Source organism: Alligator mississippiensis, chromosome 5 (genome assembly GCF_030867095.1).
Source record: "Alligator mississippiensis isolate rAllMis1 chromosome 5, rAllMis1, whole genome shotgun sequence".
Lineage (NCBI taxonomy): Eukaryota > Metazoa > Chordata > Crocodylia > Alligatoridae > Alligator > Alligator mississippiensis.
The window spans coordinates 83,095,789-83,116,663 of record NC_081828.1 but is presented as its reverse complement, the minus strand read 5'-3'; the positions used below and the strand labels follow the sequence as shown (position 1 = coordinate 83,116,663).

The following is a 20,875-nucleotide window of genomic DNA, read 5'->3' as shown; positions in this document are numbered from 1 at the left end:
GTTGAATATTTTTATTTCTAGAGGCAACATTATCCTGAGATAGTTGAATCAGATGAAGTTAGAGGTCGAGGTTCCGAACTGAACAGAAGACTTAAACAAGTTGCAGCAACTATTGAAATGAAGGAAGGAAGAAAACAAATAAAGGTAATTTTTTATTAAACCCAATACTTCTTTCATATAATGTGGGCAAATTGTTCCTGTTTTTGTAAATCATTGCTTCGATTATCTACGTGAAGAACACGAATAGCATTTGTTTTGGATCCCATTTTCCATTATTCACTAAGAAATGTCTAATCCAATATTTTTCATTTTAATTAAATGCACAATATTTAATTCCAAACAAATTATACAAATTGTTCTGTATTGCACTGAACATTCCCACTGGATTAACAAATTCACAGTATTTCAGCCCTAGGGAACAGATTTCTAAAAGAAAGAGAAATAAATAATCAATACTAGTCGTTCTGTAGTTTGTATTGTATCCTGCATAGGCCTTACCTAACTAGTGTATAATAAGTTATTTCCCAACAGTAATGCTAAAAATACCTTCATGTGAACGATGCAGATATTACAGGCAAAGCCATGCAGTGCTCAGAAATGTCATCAATTTATGCATTATCCATTATAGCTAGGTTGTGTTGCCTTTTAACACACTATTGATCAAGTGAAGATATGTTATCACATGGTAAGAAAATCCGAATTCTTGCAAAAGTGATATAAACTTTCATGATTGTTCTGAAGCAATACACAAGTAATAAAATGCAGCATAGTTGTAGTAACATATGAGACTTCATCCTAGTCAATTCTTCAGACTGGATAGTCTTCAGTTGGAAAAGTATTTGGGGAAATAGTAATTCCACTATTCGTGGTAATTTTGCTTCCATTATAGAAGGCAGCTGCTGCCTTCTCTTAAGGAAATTGTAACTTATTCTTTAGCCAGAATGTCAGTGTCAGGTATTCATTTGTGTGGCAATTTAGAGGCCCATATCACATCTTCCATTTCTGGGATTATTCAGAAAGAAGGCTTCAGCAAGACAACTTTTAGATCTACTAGATTCTATTCATTATCTAGTATCTGCCTCAGTTTTTGACGTATTTTCATAGACTTGAGTTTGGGACAGAGTAAGCATCAAGTGGTTTTAAGTAATCAAGATAAAAATTGTCTTCTAGACTCAAGTGCCCTTTAATGCGATAGTTGTAGTTCTGTTAGCAGCATTTAACACACTTGCCCAGGTGGTTGAATGCCCAGGTGGTAATATGCCCCTGGAGAGCATTAAGAGTAAACTGCAGTTCCAAAGTACTCCATTCTTTCTTTTCTGTGTAGTTCAAAAGAGTGATCCTTCTCCCAAAAGGCATTATTTTATGAAGCTCCAACACTTGTTTATCTCTCCTCCTCTTACACTGCATGTGGGGCTACTAGGAGGAATAAAGAAGCTACCAAGATGTGTAATGAAGAAGTTGTGTGCTGTGATGTTTTCAGTATCCCTATGATGACCTGCTTTCACTTCTATTTCACCTGATACTGCCAGTGTCATTACATGATTAGTCCAGTGGATTTCAATCTTGTTAGGCTCAAGATACCCCTTAGAAAGTGCCAGCTCTTAGCTTTCACTAATTTTTTGCCATGGAAAAGTAATAGAGCAGTTTTTCTGTTGCAAAGACCTCAGACCCCAAGTTAGAAAGTTTTTAACACTGTTGGTTCTTATTTTAAATCTCCAGGTTGATCTTGTGAGTCATATGTTGGTGTTCACACCACATGGTACCCTTAAACAGATCTCATGGCACCTCAAGTGGTTTTTCAGTTTCCACGAAGGACTTAAAGTGTTTAGTTGGTTTAAGGTATTTGGAACCTGCCTACTTGAGAGAGGCCACCTTTATGCTTCTGCCAAACTGTCACAGTTGGGATCAGCACAAGCTCTTGACCCTAAGCCTTTCTGTTTATAAAAAGGTTATGTAGTGTTGGAAGAGCATTTGCTGGGAGGGGGATTCGTCTTTCTTTTAGAATGCCCTTCTCCCTAGTAGGGATGTGAAAGGTTATACAATGAATCTGATCGTTTAACTGATAAGCCAGTGATAACCAGTTAGCTTACCAGTTAAAGGGCCCCAGCAGCTTCTCCCAGCAGCAGCTGTCTGAGCTGCTGTGTTATCAGTTAGCCATTTAACCAGTATAATTAGAGGAAGTAAAACAGATGAATACTCTGCTTACTTAAACATGAGATAATTAGGGATGTTTGTAACAATTCTGAGATAGGTAGATATATGCTAAAAACTTACTGCAGGTTAGGCTGTTCCTATTAATGTTATTCCAGTAGAGCTGGAGTTTTTTTTCTTGAGGAAAATTTAACTTTTCATAACAAGAGTTGTCTGGATCTTCAACTTGAGTCCACACCTGTGCTTGTAATTGTTTGGTTTCTCCAGTAAAAGGTCTGGATAAAACTATAGCTTGGACTGTATTTTTCACAAGAAAGAGCCAAGTATTCTGCTTTATATCACAACCAGATCCAAGACTATGTTTCACTTGCAGGAATTGTTCTTTTGTATGTGGTGGTAATACTTTGTGTTTCATTGGGACTGTCTCTTACTGGACTCTGTTGCTTCTGCATCCAATCAGTGTCTGATTTTTTGCAAGAAGTTATATTTTAAAAGCAAGTACATAGCTCCCTTTCAAAATTCATTGTCTTGTTTACTGCGAGACTAAGATCAGAACCTGCTCTTCTTAGGGTATAGACAGGGATAACAGTTAGCCTTAAATCAGTATAATTTCATACAGAGATAACTGTTAGGTCTGCATGTTCCCGTAGCAACACAAGGGTGGCAAAACCATTGTAACTTTAACCTGGCATGAAATTTACAAAAATTTAGCTCACTTCTATGGCTATAGAAGCATGCAGATGTATCAGCTGTTATACTGCAACTAACTGTTGCATCCTCAGGAGTGGCAACTCTCTCTTTTCCTCCTTAAAGCAGCTAAAAGTTATATGTTACTAGTTACTGATAATTTTTTAAGTCCAGCAACCTGTGGCTGCAGGGAGCCCCACAGCCAAGGGACTCTCTAAACACTCTAAATCAGTGCCATAGCAAGGGGGTGGTGGGTTGCCACCATTATGCATTGCCAAGTCACCTTCACATCCGGCCAGCCCCCCACCCCGCCTTTTACTCCCCTCCTGCCACCGCCAGCTTCTTTGGCCTCCCCACCAATGCCGCTGCTGACTTCTTTGGCTCCTCACCACCCCCTTGCCACTGCCGCTGGCTTCTTTGCATCAGAGGCCCCCAAAACTATTGTCTTGCAAAGGGGCCCAGAAAAATTGTGGGCCAGCCATGCTTAAGGTTTACACTAGCAGCCGGCAACTTTATTATAAACTGTGAGCTGGAACAACCTGGCTCCAGTCTGGTGTGGGCCATGGGCCTTAAGTTGTGCTGTGCGCCTTCTCCCCTAGTCCCCCAACTCTGTGCCTCCACTGCTGTACTCCTTGCCCTAGAATGAATACAGACAAAGCCAAGATCCAGCCAACATGGGCTATATGTTGCTGCCCCCTATCTTATGCCATTGACCAGTATCCATTTTAAGAGTTGTTCTAACAAATGGGCTTCGTATTTAGGTCATAATGGATCCACCTATTATGAAGAGAAAATGGCAAGAACGTAAGTGTTCTTATTCTGTATGGGTTTTTTTTTTAATATAAATCTCTGTCCTGCAATCCTGATTTGGATAAAATTTTCATAGACTCCAAAGGCTGTTTTCTGTCAGTATGTGCTTCAAGTATTGGTCAGTACTTTGTAGTTTCACAAGGTACTAGGTAGAAAAACTGATGTATGCAAAACTGAAATAGGATACATTCCAAAAATGTGTGAATTAAAACCAATTTAATTATTTCATTGCAAGTTTATGGGTTGGCCAGATAACTGTAAGGATAATTGCACAAGAATAGTAATTGAACCTTGAGCAACCTTTGTAGTAACAAGGGGTGAGGAAGTGGAGGATATTCATTGTGGCTGCGTGCAGACATTAAAAAACAAAAACAAACAAACCCCAAAACCATGCTTTACTGGAAGAAGCAGTGAGTGATTTCAACCTGTCTCTGCAGCCTCTAACTCAGGGGTGGGCAATTATTTTGGGCAGAGGGTCACTTACCGAGTTTTGGGGAGCTGTCAAGGGTTGTAAGGGTAGCCCCGCCCCTTGACAGTTGCCCTGCCCCTGGTTGCCATATCGGAACTGGAAGTCCTGCCCCTCAACCCCTGACCTTTGCCACCAGAAGTCCCTCCCCTTGCCCTGGAAGTACTCCTTTTGGGAGGAAGGGTGCTGCAATCTTAAAACTGGAAAAAACTAAAATCATATACAAAAATATAAAACATCTACTATAAGTTATTTTAATTTTATTTAAAAATATTTTTGTACTGATTTATGTGTTTAGGAAGTGTATGTAGAGGTGACTGCATAGTAAGTCAAAAAACAGTCCTACTGTATATTGTGTGTGGGTGGTAAGGGGGGGGTACATGTGGTGGGAAGTGTGTGTGTGTGTGTGTGGGGTATGGATATGGTGGATGTACTGGGAGAGAGACAGGGCCGGGCTGCTGGCTCCATTGTGTGAGGCTCTTGCGGACTGCATGTGAACCTCATGTGATGCAGCCAGCCAGACCCTGTGCTCAGGCTCCGTGCTCCTGCAGCTACGCTCTGGGTCCCTGAATGTCTCAGGGCACCTGTACGAGCTCCGCGCCCACCCGCCACCACTTTTTTCCCTGCTTTCCTTCCTACACACTTGTCCGCCACTCCCTGCTGCCGCGGCCCCCACCACTCGCTGGTGCCACTGTCCCCGCCACTCATCATGGCCCCCGCCCCCACTGCTTGCTGCACCGCAACCACAAGCCCCGCCGCTCACCTCTCCACTCCCTGTGGCCCCCACCTCAGCTGCTCCTGCCGCCCTGCTTTGGGCCCACCACTGGCCCTGGGATAGTGGCACAGGCCCCACGCTCTTATCTGTCTGTCACTGGCTCCCATGCACCCACTCGCTCCCAGTTCCCCCCCCCCCCATATCCCAGTACCGCAGTATAGCTGGGGACAAGTGCATGCAGCCCTGACCCTGCGTACCCTGCACTTGCCCATCTGGGCTGAGCAACAGCGGCAGCAGCAGCTGGGCATAAACAAACTGCTGCTCCGGGCAGAGGAAAGCAGCCCCCACCCCCTTGCCACCCCCGGACAGTTTTGCTGCGGCTGCCCAGAGATGGTGCTGTGCTAGGCTGTGGTGAGGCTCCTTCACCGCTGCTTGTAAGCTGCCCAGTGCTGCAGCAGTGGCCGTGTGGAGCAGCCGAGCTGGGCAGCCCACAAGTGGTGGTGAAGGAGCCTCACTAGAGCCTAGCACAGTGCTGTCTCTGGGCAGCTGCAGCAAACTGGGAGCAAGTGGGCCCGTGGGAGCCAGCAACAGCTGGACAGGAATGTTGGGCCCACGCCAGTGGGGCCCAAAGCGGGGCAGCACGACTACAGGGTCCTGGCTGGCAGGGGCTCTATGGAGTCAAACCAGGTCCCCCTTCTCCCAGCTGTTGTAGCCCAGCCCAGCTCCACAGACCCCTGCCAGCCCACACCCTGTGCTCCTGCTGCCCCACTCTGGGATCCGTCAGTGCTGGCCCTGAGACACCAGTGCTGGTCTCATGCTTCCACATGCCTGCTGACTTCCACTCCCCCTGCCCCTGCTGCCACTTTTCCTACTTTCCTGCCACCCGTCAACCACTCTGCACCATGTGACTCCTGGCTGCGTGGCCAGACCATGAGACACAGCAGGAGCTGGCCCAGCCCTGAGGACTGGGGCAATCTCCTGCAGTTCTACTCTGCCTACTCCCTGCCTCCTTACCTGAATTTCCTGCACCGGCACAGGCAGGAACAGCCCACGGTCCCAGGCCAGAAGCCTTTGCTAGACAGGCTTCCGGCTAGGGGAGTGCATGGAGGGGCAGGGCTGGGCCAGCCTTGCTGTTGCAGGAGCCTGCCCTGGCTTCCCCTGGGTGCTACTGCTCCTGGCTCCTGTCATCTTTGACAGACAGCAAGGGGCAGATAAATATTAATTTTCTAAATGTTTTTAGGGCCCCGGTGTGCCAGATAGAAAAGCCTGTTAGGCCATTCTATCCAGCCCGCAGGGTCCCTGCCAGAGCAAAATTCAGATAAGAGGGAAGGGGGGAGGGAGACGGGGAAGGACTGTGGGCAATCATCCCAGTCCTTAGAGCTGGGCTGGGTTGGCTCCAGTGGTCCCGGCACCGCAGCTGGGAACCATATGATGCCGTAGTGGCCGGGGGGTGGGGCGAAGTGGGGAAATTGCTGCAGAAGGCAAGGGGAAGGGACAGCAAGCAGAGTGCAGCAATGGTTGGGCAGGAGTGTGGGGCCTGCGCTGGTGTCTCGGGACCAGTGCTGGCGGGTGCCCAGGGCAGGGCAGCAGGAGTGTGGGGCCTGGGCTGGCAGGGGCTCTATGGAACCAGGCTGGCTCCCCCCCCTTTCCCTGCTGGCACAGCCCAGCTTAACTCCACAGAGCCCTGCCCAGCTCTTGCTGTGCCCACATGCTCGCTTGCTGCCACTTGCCTGTCACAGTCATTTCCCTGCTTTCCTGCCTGCCACTGCTGCCACACCAGCACCATATGGTTCCTCGCTGCACTGCCGGGCTGCAGGACTCAGCAGGAACTGGCCCAGCCCCTGCAATTCTTGGCTGGCTCCATGCGGTGCTGGCCAGGTCGGACTGGTTCCTGCTGTGCCCTGCTGTCTTGGCCGTGCAGCTGGGACATGGTGCGGAAGCAGCGAGGGGGGTTGGGGGGACAGGGAAGCAGCAAGAGAAGGGCAGTGGTGGCAGACAGGAATGGGAAGTGGCAGTAGGCGGGAGCACAGGGCCCACACTGGTGCCCTGGGGCCAGGAGCAGCAGGAGCACAGAGTCGGGGCTTGGAGAAGTGCTTTCAGGGGCTCTGCCTGCCATGGGGTGGGGGGGCGGGCTGCAGCCAAACCCTCCCCCTCCACATATGTGACAGCCCTCCCCAGCCACCCTTCCCCCCACACACTCACAGCCCCCCACAAACTACATACCCACCCCCACACACACATCCATACCCACCCCCGCACCTTCCCACAATATACAAGAGTAAGACTTAATTTTAAGCTATTTTACTATCATCTCTAAGTACACTGCACAAATGCATGTAAATCAGGACAAAAATATTTTTTTTTAAATTAAATTCATGAATGTTGTAGTACATGTTTGATTTTTAGAATATAATTTGGTATTTTTCTTGTTTTGAGATGGCAAACCCCCTTGCTGAAAGAGTACTTCCAGGGGGCAAGGGAAGGCACTTCTGGTAGAAAAGGTCAGGGGTCAGGAGGTGGGACTTCCAGTCCCAAGATGAGGATCAGAGGGTGGGACATCTTGGCAGGACTACCCTTGTGGCCCTCGATAGCTTGCCAAAACTCGAGAAGCTGTCCTCCACCTGAAATAATTGCCCACCTCTGCAATAGATACAGATGTCAGGCAAGCCGGGTGCACCTAAGGCATTGCCTCTTCTGGGCATGCGTGGGGCTTAGTTCAGGAACACGCCAAGTTTAAAGTAAAGCACTTTATTTTTTCCTTTAACGTCTACAAGCTCCCTGTGATTCTAGACAAGTTTAGTTTAATTTAGCACTCTAAATTAGGGGTTCTTAATTTATCAAAATGTGAACTATATTTGACAGAGTCTCACTGATTATTTCTGCATTTGACATTTATGCAGTAGTTAATGAACTAGGGTTGGGAGTAGAAATCAGTTTTTCAATTCAACTTTTCACACAATAGAATTTGGTGAAACTTCAGGATTTTACAATCATCTTCCTTCCCCCTTTCATGCTAGGCAGTTTCATGACACTTTTGTTGCTCTGTGAACTTTCAGTAACCCAGGGGTGGTACAGAGGCGGGGCTGTCCCTAAGGGGGGCGAATCAGGGCAACCACCTTGGGCCCTGTACTTTGCGGGGCTGTGCAGAGGCGGGGCGCAGCTGCAGTTTAGCCTACCCGCGCACCTGGTGGGTTAGATGGCTCTTTATTTGTTCCACCGAGGTGTTCCAGCCGCCACCCATCCTGCCATGAATGGTGTGCTGAGGCTTTCACTCTCTGGCGCAAGTGTGCCGTGGGATGTGGAGGGGGACCCCACATGGGCTACTTTGCCCTGGGACCCGCATCGTTCTGGGATCATCTCTGGGTGCAGGCATTACTTGCCTGTATTTATGTTTTCTGCTCACTATTGGGGCATTTTACTCCAGGCATTAATTAAATTAATTCTTAGTGTTTCTTAGATAGAGTGAAGCAATTGAATAAATAGCATGTGTTGTTAACCTGTAATATAGGTGTCTATTAGGAGAGTAGTAATCAAGGAAAAAGACTTATTTTCTGAACTTCTACTTTTTTCTAAGTTTTTCTTGTCTAGAGGCCTGTGACCTTTTGGGTAGTGTTTGAGGTGCACTGATACATCGGTAAATATTGTATCAGTACCAATAAAAGGAAAATTGACATTATCAGCAATTAGCTTTTTTTGGCTGATATGGCCAAAAATGTTGCTGATAAATGCGTGTGCATGGCCGTGTGCATGGCCGTGTGCATGCTGCACTTGCGCAGCCCAGTAGCTTGGAGAGAGCTGCCCCCTCCCTTCCAGGAAAAGCCTGGCACTGCCCGCAGCAGCAGCCTGCCTTCCCCCCCCGCACACAGATTGGGGGGCACATGCACCCCATGCCTTTCCCAGGGGTGTGCACAGTGGCAGGAACCACCCCCATCTCTGCATCCCATGCCCCCTGGATGAGCTGCTCTTGACTCCATCCCATGTCCCACCCCGGCTGGGCAGTGCCTGCCTCTGCCTCAGCCCTGCTCCCTCCCTCACTGCAGGGGCCTTGATATGCCCCTTCCTTCACCCCCCCCCCCGCCTCCCCCTTCGCCTCTTCTGCCCCAACAGACTTACCAGCCAGATGCTGCTCTCCAGGCTGCCAGGTTGCATATCAGCAATCTGACCAGTATCAGCCAATATGGCTCATTAATGAGCCATCAGTATCGGACCAAACGTTTTTTTGTCAGTGTACCCCTAGTTGTTTCAGTAGAATATAAAATCATACCAGCTTAGATTCCAGTCCAAGACTACATCTAGGTTGCATATTTGAGCTATTACATTTGTAAATGCACACAAAGTCTTTAATACGAATAATTTTTTGTTTGGAATTTCCAGAAAATGTACAGTATATTTTAGCAAGAATACTTAATAAGGCCAAACAGTAAAGATAATTAAGTTGCCTAACATAAAGGAATTGAGTTAGCTGAGGAACTTTTAAGAATCTAAAACTATGATTTAAAAACAAGGAATTTTGACCTTTTCTTAATAATCAGCAAAATTCTAATTTAGTTGCATTTTAAGCATGTTTTCCTTGCTCACATCATAGATAACCATTCAAAAGCTAAAGTTCAGCATGTGGATGTGACAACTATCAGTGAAGGAAAGGCAGATGGTAACAATGAAGATAAACAGACAGATTCTACTCAAAGTCTATCTTCTCAAGGTAAAATATATATATACCTTTCCCAATATAATTATTTACCGCTTTGTGAGCCACCACATGTGGTGTATGTACAAAGACACGTGCAAATCCCTATTTGTTACTTTACTGTTTCTGGAATTTGTAAATACATTCAGAGGGAGGTGGGGGGAAGGGAAGCCCTGCATGTTGGAGCCGGCTGCCTTCCCTGCCCCCTACCATGCAGGTCCCAGGACTCCACCAGAAGTGGAGGGGAGCCCTGCCCCTTGCTTCCTGGTGGAGTCCTGGGACCTGCATAGCAGGGGGCAGGGAAGGCAGCTGGCTCTGTCACACAGGGCTTCCTCCAGTGGCACACGAGTGCTGGGAACTACATGTTTGCCAAAGGGAGCCCCACATGATAGAGGAAAGCCAGCTGGCTGCACTCCTTTCTACCACATGTAGCATTGGCCAGAGCCACACGCTGCAAGTGCCCCAAGCACCCACCACCCCCTTGGGTGAGGGCTCTGTGCTCCCGCCAGCCCCACTGTCTGCACTCCCACCCCTCACCCTCATTACTTCCCTACCTGCTACCCAGAGTGAGTGCTGCAGCAGGTAGATGAGGACAAGCTGCTGGACACCAGGGAAGCTGAGCAGGTCCTCCTCACCCAGAAAATGCGTGCTGGCTGGGCCAGGCCTTTCCACGCATGAGAGTGGGAGCGAGCTGTGTGGGCTGGGCAGTGTACAATTAGTTGGTGGGTTCCTTAGGCAGCCCGTGAGCCTTATTTTGCCCTCCCTGGTTTAAAATGTGTTTGAATCGTTCTAAGAGTTGTCTGTCCACACAGCCTAAATGGTCTTTTGGTTTTCAAGGCTGTTCAGGTCTTAGTGAGCATGGCATTGGCTTATGTGGTCCAGCAGCACTGGAAGTATTTTTTTGTGAAAGCTAGAAGGGACTGCTGTTCAGATTTCCATTTCTGTGGTTACCAGGATGGTATTGCTCCTAGACGAGTAGATTTAGACAACCACCTGCTACAGAATAGAGAATACATCTGTCTTCTGTTCAAATGTGATGGGCAGTTTAAAGCACTATTGGCCTCTACTGCTTACCTTTTTATCTTCTGAACAGATAACCCAGAAGACCTATATTGCATCAGTGCCGCCTTAAAGTGAATGCCACACAAACCGGTTGTCAAATTTTTATTTAGGATATGGGCGTAGGTGTAACTGAGGGCTTTGGAATAAAATAAGAGGTGCTGCAAGTAGATTCTTTTTGGGTTTGTTTTTTGGCTTTTCCATGAAGGGTATGCGTGCATAAATGTGTGTAAATCAGTGGTTCTGGGTCCTCGTGCTGGCCAGGCAGTGATCTGATCCAAAGGGGGCACTGGGGAAGGAGGAATCAAGCAAACAATACAAGCTGACATAACTAGCTCAGAAACAGAAATATTCCTTATTTATTTCCCTTAGTGTCTGGTGTGATGGTGGGGTTCAAGTAAGGTGGCTTATGGAGGGATTGTGGTTTGCCACTTGTGAAATAGATGACTGGGGGTGTGGCAATGTTTAGACATTGATCAAAGTAATCTGGGTGTGACTAGCTTCAGTTCCCAGGTGCCAAATAGGTCCTGAGTTTACAGGTGAACTACTTCTTGGCATCCTTTGCACATACCTCTTGCCCAGTCTCAAACCCCTTTGAGGTGGGGCTTGAGGCATGTGCAGGGAGAAAATTAGACCCCTGGACATCCAGGTATCTAAAAAAAACTGCTCCGCAGAAGAGCAGAGCAAGGCATGGTCCCAGACCATGCCAGGGAGTGAGTCCTCCAAAAGAGACACTCTGGTGTCAGCCAGAGTGTCTCTTGTTTTCCTGCTGCCTCTGGCCCCCGGCGCTGTCCAAGGTAAGTTTGGGGGTTGGGGACCTGGCCCAGCCCGGCCCAGCCCAGCCCTGTGTGGCTCGCTAGTCTGGCTTTGTACTGGAGCGGGTCACAGGGCTCCGGGAGGCGCGCACAGGATCCATGCCTCCCAGAGCCGTGTGACCCGCTCCGGTGCAAAGCTGGACTAGTGAGCCGCATGGGGCTGACCCAGATCCTGCAGTGCGCCACCCCTCCGCAGGCACAATGGGGCAGAAGCAGGATGCGGCACGGTGCGTGGCGACCACGTGCCACACCCAGACGGGTCCTGCCGGCCCTGGGGCCCTCTGTTGCCCAGCCAGGCCAAGCCATTGGTGGCAGGACCTGGCACAGTACACAGGGACCGCATGCTGGGCCCAGCCAGGTCCTGCTGCCCTTAGGGCCCCTCTGCTGCCTGGCTGGGCCAGGCCCATGGCAGCAGGACCCGGTGCGGTGCGCGGGGACCGTGCGCTGCACCCAGATTGGTCCTGCTGGCCCTGGGGCTGCTCCTGCCACCTAGCCAGGTAGCAGGAGCAGCCCCAGGACTGTCAGGACTCGGTAGGTGCAGTGTGCGGTCTGCTGGCAGGCTTCCACGTTGCTTTAACATTATAAATATACCAATAAAGCATTGCCCAACTGATTTGCTGTCTCTTTCTCTCTCTTCATATATACATCTATACTCTATACAGTATGTATACTCTATACACACAGACATTCTATATATATATATAAAATGTCTGTGTGTGTATAGAGTGGTCTTTTGTTTTAATTGTGAAAAAACATGGATTTTGGGGTATTTTTAAAAATGGATTTGGGATGCTGCTGCTGCAGTCCGGCTGGCACAAGGGGTAATGTCGCTAGGAACCAAGTGGCCAGGCCCCAGAAGCTCTTGAGAGCAAGTAGCCCTGAGCTGCTTGCCAGGGCAGCTTTTTATATGGATGGGGCCAGGACAGGGCAACTCTTTACACTGCTGGGGACAGCACAAGTGCTGGCCTTGGGCTCTAGCTCCCCCTGGCTGCAGATCCAGGAGGACCCAGGCAGGGTTATTTTGCCCCAAGTGGCACAATTTGCTCCACAACAAAATGCATGTACATTGAAACATACAATGTTAGGTGTCCAGATAGTGCCCCCCCTTCCCTGTGGTCTCCTGCACCTTTTTTTTCCCCCCCCATCCCCTCCACCACCCAGAATATGTAACTATGCAAAGTCTATCCTCACACTTCTAGTTGTTTGCTAGGTGCAAGTGGATGTGCTCTTGGTTTGGATGGGTAAGTGGATAGCAGTTGGTGACTGTGAGGTCTTGATCCCAGGAGTGGCTGAGGAAGAAATGGCCTTAATTCTAGCTTTGTGATAGATCACAGAAACATAGGGTACAAAGGGACCTCAAAGGTCATTTAATCCAAATGAAGGTAGACTGCATGATTAGTATTCAGTTTTTGGCCCCTTCCTAAATTAGGTACTACTTTGAGACTCTCTTGGAAGGTGAACTATAATTATTGTAGAACTGTGAGATTTGTATTTCCCATGGTGCTGAACTGTTACTGAGGATGACTTTTTTGCCTTTATCTTTAATATTAATACTTTTTATTCATAACTTTCATGACACAGTTTGCCTAATCTTGAATCCACATCTAAAGTATTAACTACAGTTCAAAAACACTTTCTTGTAAATAGATCACTTGATCTCCATTTACAGTGGAAGCAGGATCATTTGTATCAAGGTGGTTTGCAACTAGCTTAATTTGCATCAGATTGCTAAATTACAGATCAGCTGCATCTATTTCTTTCAGAGAGTGCTGCGTCTCTGCTCAGGCAGAGTACAGCAGCAGTCCTGCGCGGGTAGCTGTTTGCTGCAGCTCTGTGTATTCTTGCTCACTTTGCAACACGTATTCTTAGAAGTATTTGATTCTACTGTATTCTATAAAGACTCTGCATAGATTGCACAAAGTTGCTCTTTTGCTACTCTCTCCCATCCAGTATCCAAATACAAGAAGGTCTTAAAGTTCTATTAATCTGTAGATACTCCAGAAAACTCACAGAACTCTTTAATATCAGGGCTTGTTCCTTCAGAACCACAAGTGAAAAAGTCTTTAGCTTCATGTGAAGAAATATGTAAAAAACAGCCACATGGTACTCTGTCCAGCTTTTATAAGCTATGCCTGCAAGGTTCATCAGATTCTTCCTTGCAGAAAGGGAATGCACTGAAATCATGTTTATAACAACTAGTATAGTTGTTGTTCAACAAAGTGGCATTGAAAAGAAAATGGAGAAAATTAAAAAAACTAGCAATGAATGGAGTGTTTGCCTAGATGGATTAATTGATAAGGAAAATTTAATTTTTGTATCAACTGAGGGATTAACTAAGGTCAAAGAATAGTTTTATTGTAATTTAAGAATTTAGAACTAAGCAAGTAGATGAAACTGAGAAAAAGAAACAAATTAAATGCCAGGAACTATTCTGTAGAAATAGGAGCCTAGTCTGTAGAAGAAACTGGTAGAAGTTTCTTCTTGTACCCAGAAACGGGGTACAAATTATTCAAGAAGGACAGGCAAGGGAGAAGAGGAGGGAGGAGTTGCACTTATGTATAAGAGCCATGTAGGAGAGCTGGCTGTACTTTTAAGGAAGCCTTACTGAGAGTCCAGGAACAAGCCATCCCAACACACAGGAAAACTAGCAAGTATGGCAGAAAACCAGCTTGGCTTAGCAGGGAATTCTTCAGTAAACTAAATCACAAAAAGGTAGTTTAAAGAAGTGGCAACTTGAAGAAATAACTAGGGAAGAATATAACAGCACTGCCTGGGCATGCAGGGATGAAATCATGAAGGCCAAAGCGCAATTGGAGTTGCAGCTAGAAAAGGATGTGAAGTGTAACAAGAAGAGTTTCTATAAGGATGTTGGTAGCAAGAGGAGGATCAGGGAAAGTGAGAGTCTCTTACTGAATGGGGGAGGCAACCGTGTGACAGAAAAGGCAGAAGTGCTCAATGCCTTTTTTTGCCTCCATCTTCACAGGCAAGGGCAGCTCCCAGATGACTGTACTAGCCAGCACAGTTTGGAGAGGAGGTGAGCAGCCCTCAGTGGTGAAAGAACAGGTTAGGGACCACTTAGAAAAGCTGGATGTGTACAAGTCCATGGGACCGGATAGGATACACCCAAGGGTGCTGAGGGAGTTGGCTGATGTGATTGCAGAGCCATTGGCTATCATCTTTGAAAACTCATGACAATCAGGAGAGGTCGCAGATGATTGGAAAAGGAGAACATAGTGCTCATATTTTAAGAAAGGAAAGAAGGAGGATCCAAGGAACTACAGACCAGTTGGCCTCACCTCAGTCCCTGGAAAAATCATGGAGCAGGTCCTCAATGAATCCATTTGTAAGCACTTGGAGAAAAAGGTGATTAGGAACAATTAGCATGAATTCACAAAGGGCAAGTTATGCCTGACCGATTTGATTGCCTTCTATGATGAGGTGACTGGCTCTGTGGATATGGGGAGACCAGTGGATGTAGTGTGCCTTGATTGTAGCAAGACTTTTAATATGGTCTCCCACAACGTTCTCACAGGCAAGTTAAGGAAGTATGGACTGGATGAATGTATTGTAAGGTGGACAGAAAATTGGCTGGAGCATCGGGCTCGGAGTAGTCATCAATTGCTCGATGTCTAGTTGGCAGCCGATATAAAATGGAGTACTCCAGGGGTTGGGTTTGGGGCCGGTTTTGTTCCAAGTCTTCATCAGTGACCTGGAAGATGGCATAGAGTACACCTTCAGCAAGTTTGCAAAAGACACCACGCTGGGGGGAGTAGTAGATATGCTGAGGGGGTAGGGCTAGGATTCAGAGTGACCTAGACAAATTGGAGGATTGGGCCAAAAGGAGTCTCATAAAGTTCAACAAAGACAAGTGCAGAAATCCTGCACTTAGGACGAAACAGTCCCATGAACCAATACAGGCTGGGGGCTGACTGGCTGGACAGCAGCTCTGCAGAAAAGGGCCTGGGGGTTACAGTGAAATAACAATAAGATGAATATGAGCCAGCAGTATGGCCTTGTTGCCAAGAAGGCTAACAGCATACTGGGCTGCATCGGTAGGTGTGTTGCCAGTAGGTCAAGGGAAGTAACTATTCCCCTCTGTTCAGCACTGGTGAGGCCACATCTGGAGTACTGTGTTCAGTTTTGGGCCCCCCACTACAAAAAGGATGTGGACAGATTGGAGAGAGTTCAGCGGAGATTAACAAAAATGGTGAGGGGGATGGGGGATATGACTTCTGAGGAAAGGTTGGGGGAACTGGGCTTAGTCCAGAGAAGAGGAGACATGTATTTGAATATCAAACTACTTGGTTTTGGCAGGAAGGAAGTGGGGCAGGACCAAAAATAAATATGAAATAATTAAGGGATGCTTTTATAAATAACCGGTTAGATTTGAGGGAGGCATATCCAAAATGCATTAGCTATGCTTTTTTCTGTTAAAATCTGGGAAATTTAAATGCTAAGGTTAATGTTGTTGAACTTGAAACAATACCTTTAGGTTTTCTAGACTTTGAAATGCTCATTTCCAACTCTAATGGTTTGTTAATGCTTGTATTTTTTTGAAGTAAGGAATTTTTAATCAAACACTATTTAAAAACTTCAAGCCTTTGAAGAACTGTTATTAAATATGCCTTCTTTTTTTTAGGTGGAAAAGATACTCAAGACAAACTGGAAAAAAGCCAAATAAAAGAATCAAAAGCAGATAAGCTAGAGACTAAGGAAGCTGTTGAAAGCAGAAAAGACAACAACACTGACGGGAATAGCAAAGACAGCAAGGCAGAGTAAATTTTAAAATTATTAAAAATGTTGGTAGTGTCCAAGTGATGTTGTAGCCTTGATGGTCCAGGAAATATGTGAGAGTTAAGGATTTTTATGGATGATATTTTTTATTGGAACTACTGAAGGGTTGAGATTTAGATATGCTTTTGAATGTAATGCATTCATTTTCAGGTCTGAGGAAGTAACAGGCTTTGCAATACTTTTCTTGACAAAGTGAAATGTTCTGAATCTAAATAAGATCTCCCATAGAGCTACCCATGTTGATCCTGCCTGTAACAGGCAATTGACATATCTTGCTTGTGATTAGTTTAAAATAATTTAATTATTTAGGGTTACTTGTCTCACCTTAGGCTTTTCATATATTTCTATCCATGTTCCAAAAGTTCATACTACTTCCCTGAAGACTTCATTTTGGGATATGTTAGCTCTAAGTAAATCGGCTATTGGAGGTGCACTGATACATAGATCCCATATCAGATCGGCACCAATATGAGAAAAATTGAGAGCATCAGCAACCAGCTTTTTTTTATCTGATGTGGCCAATAAATGCCTTGAGCATGTGTGGAGCTGGCCAGGAGTGCAGAATGGAGAGGAGCAGAGTTCAGCTGGTAAATCTGTAGGGGAAGGGGCAAGGGGAGAGGGAAGAGGCATGGTGTGCAGGGCAGATCGAGGTCCCCCTGTGGTGAAGGTAGGAGGGGCTGGGGCAGGAGCAGGCGCTGCACAGGTGGGATGGGGGACAGGATGGAGCCGTGGCTCATCCTGGGGACGCAAGTGTGGGGGGCAGCTCTCATCACTGCATGTACCCTGGGAGGACATGGGGGGGCCATGTGCCCCCGGATCTCTGTGCGAGGCAAGGTGGGATGCTGCTGTGGGCTGGGGCGGAGGTGGCACCAGGCTTTTCCTGGCGGGGGGCTGGCCCGGCCTTTGCTTGAGCCAGCAGTGACAGGGCTGCGGGGGGGGGCGCTGCAGCCACCACAAAATTTGCTGTAGTCCTCCCAACCCTCCCTCCCAGTGCCACCGCCTGCTCTGAGTGCAGCCCAGCTTAGCTGCCCACTCAAAAGAGCTCGGCACCTCCCCAGACCCAGCCCACAGCAGCAGCCTGCCCTCCCCTGCACATAGATCTGGGGGCACATGCCCCCCATGTCCTTCTGGGGTGCGTGCAGCAGCAGGAGCTACTGCCCCTCCCCCTCCATGTCTCCCGGATGAGCTGCAAGACTGTCCTGTGCTCCGCCCAGCCCCATTCCCTCTCCCTCCCTCACTGTGGGGGCCTTGGAGCCTCTCTCTCCCCTCCACGCCACCCCCCCAGGCGCTACTCGGACAAGCGGTGGCTCCATTCCATGCCCTGCCCCACCCTAGCTGGGCAGCCTCTGTCCCAGCACCAGCCCCACTCCCTCCCTTGCCTTGATCTGCCCTCGCCATGCCCCTTCCCTCCCCCAACAGACTTACCAGCCAGATGCCATGCTTCACACTGTCGGGCTGCATATTGAAATTGGATTGGTATCGGCCAATATGGCTTGTTAAAAATCAGTCATCAGTATTGCCCCAAAAAATCACCATCAGTGCACCCGTTTTGGCTATATCACAGTTCCTTTTTATTGCTCGCTTACAACTAGTGTCACTGTTTAATAATCTTTTTTTTTCCCCTCTCTTAATAATTTTGGCCTGTTAGGTGAGCTAAGTTAAGGCCTATATTGCTCAACCTACATTTGGAAGTTTTCAGAAACCTTCCAAACATAAATTCTTATCCAAAGGAGTATCTAAATTCTGTTTGAACTAGATTTCCACATTTTTAACCTTCTCTTGCAATGCTTATGGTGAAAACAATTTGCTGGTCTAATGAGAAGAGAAGTATCTTAGTGAACTTGAATTAGAATGTTTCTTGCATGTCAGACAAGTGGACCGCTGATTGGTATTTCATACTGTGGTAAAGTGGGAGTCCCTGGCTAGGCACACGGCTAGTTTCACACCTGGCTCTGGGCACACCGCCCACCTGTTTCACCCGCTATGACTTGTTGGTAATTAATTAGGTTGTTAATTAAGGCAGGAGGCTGCCCATTGTACACCCTGATATTGGGGGGCTATCTGCGGCTCTGTTCCACCCCTACACTGCGGCCCAAGCCTCGCAGATGGCATCTCAGGCAGCTGGCTCAACTGTCCCCTTCACCCACTAGCTGTGGCCCCCAGTCATGGGACCTCTGGCTTCCATAGGCCCTGGTCCCGTCTTAGGCCAGTCAGGACCCTGAGCTTGTGTGCTCATTATGGGCGTCCCTCATGGTGGGCCCCTGGCCCTTTTGACCCTTCCAGTCCTGGCCCCAGCATTGACCAGTCAAGTGCCTCAGGGTGGGTTTTCGCCTCCTGCCTGCACTTAAGGATTGGGGTCCCCCATTCCCGGCTCAGGTGCCTCTGGAAGCATGCCAGCCCTGTAGGGTCGCTCCCCCAGCAGGCTCAGGTGCCTCCAGAAGCTTACCTGGCCTACCCTGCTCTGATGTAATAAGTGACCCACCCAAAGGTGAGGGCTGGGGTTAAGGCTCCCCTACTCACCTTTCGCCAGGGTGATCACTGGCCTGGCATTTCCTGGGGGCTCCTGCGCCACTGAGAGCCCCACCAGGCCACCCATTTGCGGCAGGGTGCAGTTTTAGGTCATGTCCAGGATCAGGAGCTTCCAAACCATCCCCTACAGCTCCTGCCCTTACCTCCAGGATGTTCCAAGCAGCCTTGCAGCCAGGCAGTGTCTGCCAGCAGCAAACTGCCCTATTTATATAGGCAACCATGGATCTAAAATGGCTGCCACAATTAAGCACCTGCTGGCTGCTTGGCTCAGCCCTTAAAGTGGCAGACACCTACAGTGCCCTGCCACGTATACCAAGCCCTTCTGAAAAATTTTATTGTTGTTCTTGCCTATCTTGGGAAAATTTCATTGGAAGTGATCTCAGTTCAACAACTGTGTAAATAGATCCAGGTCAGCTATGAGCAGCTGGATATCCAAATGCTGGAGCATTAAAACTATTAGTGCTATAGTTCATTTTTTGAGACTTGAGTTTAGTTTATGTATTTAATCCTATTAATTTAAAACTGGAGTAAAATCAGCTCATTTGGGGAAGGCATTAAAGATTCTATGTCTACCTGGGGATTTCTACTTCTTGCTAATCTTCTTATAACTACATTTTTGTTTGTTTATTTATCCTCATTTGTAAAGTTCTTAGGAAAGTCATGCTGTATTGCAGCTTATGCCCTACAACTCATCTCGTGCTGGCAAGTTGGTGACCTCTCTCTCATTGCATTCCAGCAACATAACACATAATTATGAACTTTGTCCGAAAGTCTTAAATAGTTGTAAAAGAGTGAGGGGATGATGGGCCTCTGGTTCCTATAAAAGGGTTATAGGTAATGTCTTAGAAAGTTGAAATTCTCACAACATCTAATGATTCTAAACCATATATGTCTCCTCACCTAGGATCATGTTGGGTTAGATTCTGCAGTATTTGTTTTAATTTAAGTTGCACGTTAGAAAATGAGAACAGGTCCTAATTCTGTAGTGTTAAAAAAGGGTAAAGGAGAAATAAGTCACAAATTCAATTTTGAATTTTCATAGAATCATACAGTTAGAAGAGCCTCAAGAGCTACCTAGTCCAGTCCCCTGCACAATTTTCTTTGTTTTCTCCATTTGAGTGATGGTAGTATTGACACACATGATGTACAAGAAAAAAGGACTAAGAAAATCCCTGCCCAGTTTCAAAGAAGCCAGCATGCCTTGGGATATTTACAGGAGGGAATAGATTCACCAAGTTTAGGGCTAGAAGGGACCTCGTGAGATCATCAGGTCCAGCCCCCCTGCTCGGGGCAGCAAAGACTCCTGGGGTCAAATAACCCCAGCAAGGTGTGCGTTCTTTTGAAGATCTCCAGGGTAGGTGCCTGTACCATCCCCTCTGGGAGTCTGTTCCAGAGTCTCATCACATGAACCGTGAAGAAGTTTTTCCTTTGGTGTTTTTAATTGATTATGAATATAAGCTATAATATTCTTTACATGTTGGTCAAAATATTGAATTGGGAGCAGGCCATTTTATTCACTTTCTTAGCAATCATTGTATGGACTGACAACACTTTTCTATTAATCAATTAGTAAACACTGTATGTATATAATTATATATACATTGTTTTACTTTGTTTTTTTTAAGGTGTGATGACAGCAGACAATCAAAAGATGAAAATCAGGATGTCAAGGTAAATAGCTGAATAAAAAGATTTGTTTCTTAAAGGGTTTTTTTTAAATCTTTTCTTTATGATGGGTAAGAATGTTTCAAACTTGTAGTCATATATGCAGTATTAGAAAGCTATACTAAGTAAATCTCTCTCATTAAAAAAAATGTTCCGTGTTTTGTGAGGGGTTGCACAGTTTCCATTAGAACGTTTTATATGTAGTATTTATGAACACCTATATAGGTAACAATAAGTGTATACTGTACAACTAAAGCTATGTAACACAATTGTTTAATTGTAATTACCCAGATAATAGAAATAAGAGATTCAGAGTCTTTTTAAATCTGTTTTATAGGATAAACAGCAAGAGGCTAATGATGTAAATTCTGAAGGGTTCACCAGCAAGGATGAACTACTAGGATTTTTGGTAGGTGTTATATTATGTTGTGAGCCAAGATTTCTAGAAAACTTTATTTTGCAAGTCTAATATTTAAGACTAAAATTTTAAAACAAAA

The 20,875-nt window shown here is 46.6% G+C and overlaps 1 protein-coding gene across 4 annotated transcripts in view; it reads left to right on the top strand.

The window, feature by feature from the left end:
• LOC102562149 (uncharacterized) overlaps positions 1 to 20,875 on the top strand; it is a 61,318-nt gene that overhangs the window by 23,565 nt on the left and 16,878 nt on the right. For all 4 annotated transcript variants that reach the window (XR_002089639.2, XM_019485167.2, XM_019485162.2 and 1 more), the window contains 6 exons: positions 22 to 144; positions 3,600 to 3,642; positions 9,415 to 9,531; positions 16,030 to 16,165; positions 20,339 to 20,384; positions 20,716 to 20,787. Coding sequence is in view for 3 of the 4 variants with exons in the window: in XM_019485167.2 (XP_019340712.1) it covers positions 22 to 144; positions 3,600 to 3,642; positions 9,415 to 9,531; positions 16,030 to 16,165; positions 20,339 to 20,384; positions 20,716 to 20,787 (537 nt within the window). In the remaining variant the exon portion in view is untranslated. The remainder of the gene's footprint in view (positions 1 to 21; positions 145 to 3,599; positions 3,643 to 9,414; positions 9,532 to 16,029; positions 16,166 to 20,338; positions 20,385 to 20,715; positions 20,788 to 20,875) is intronic.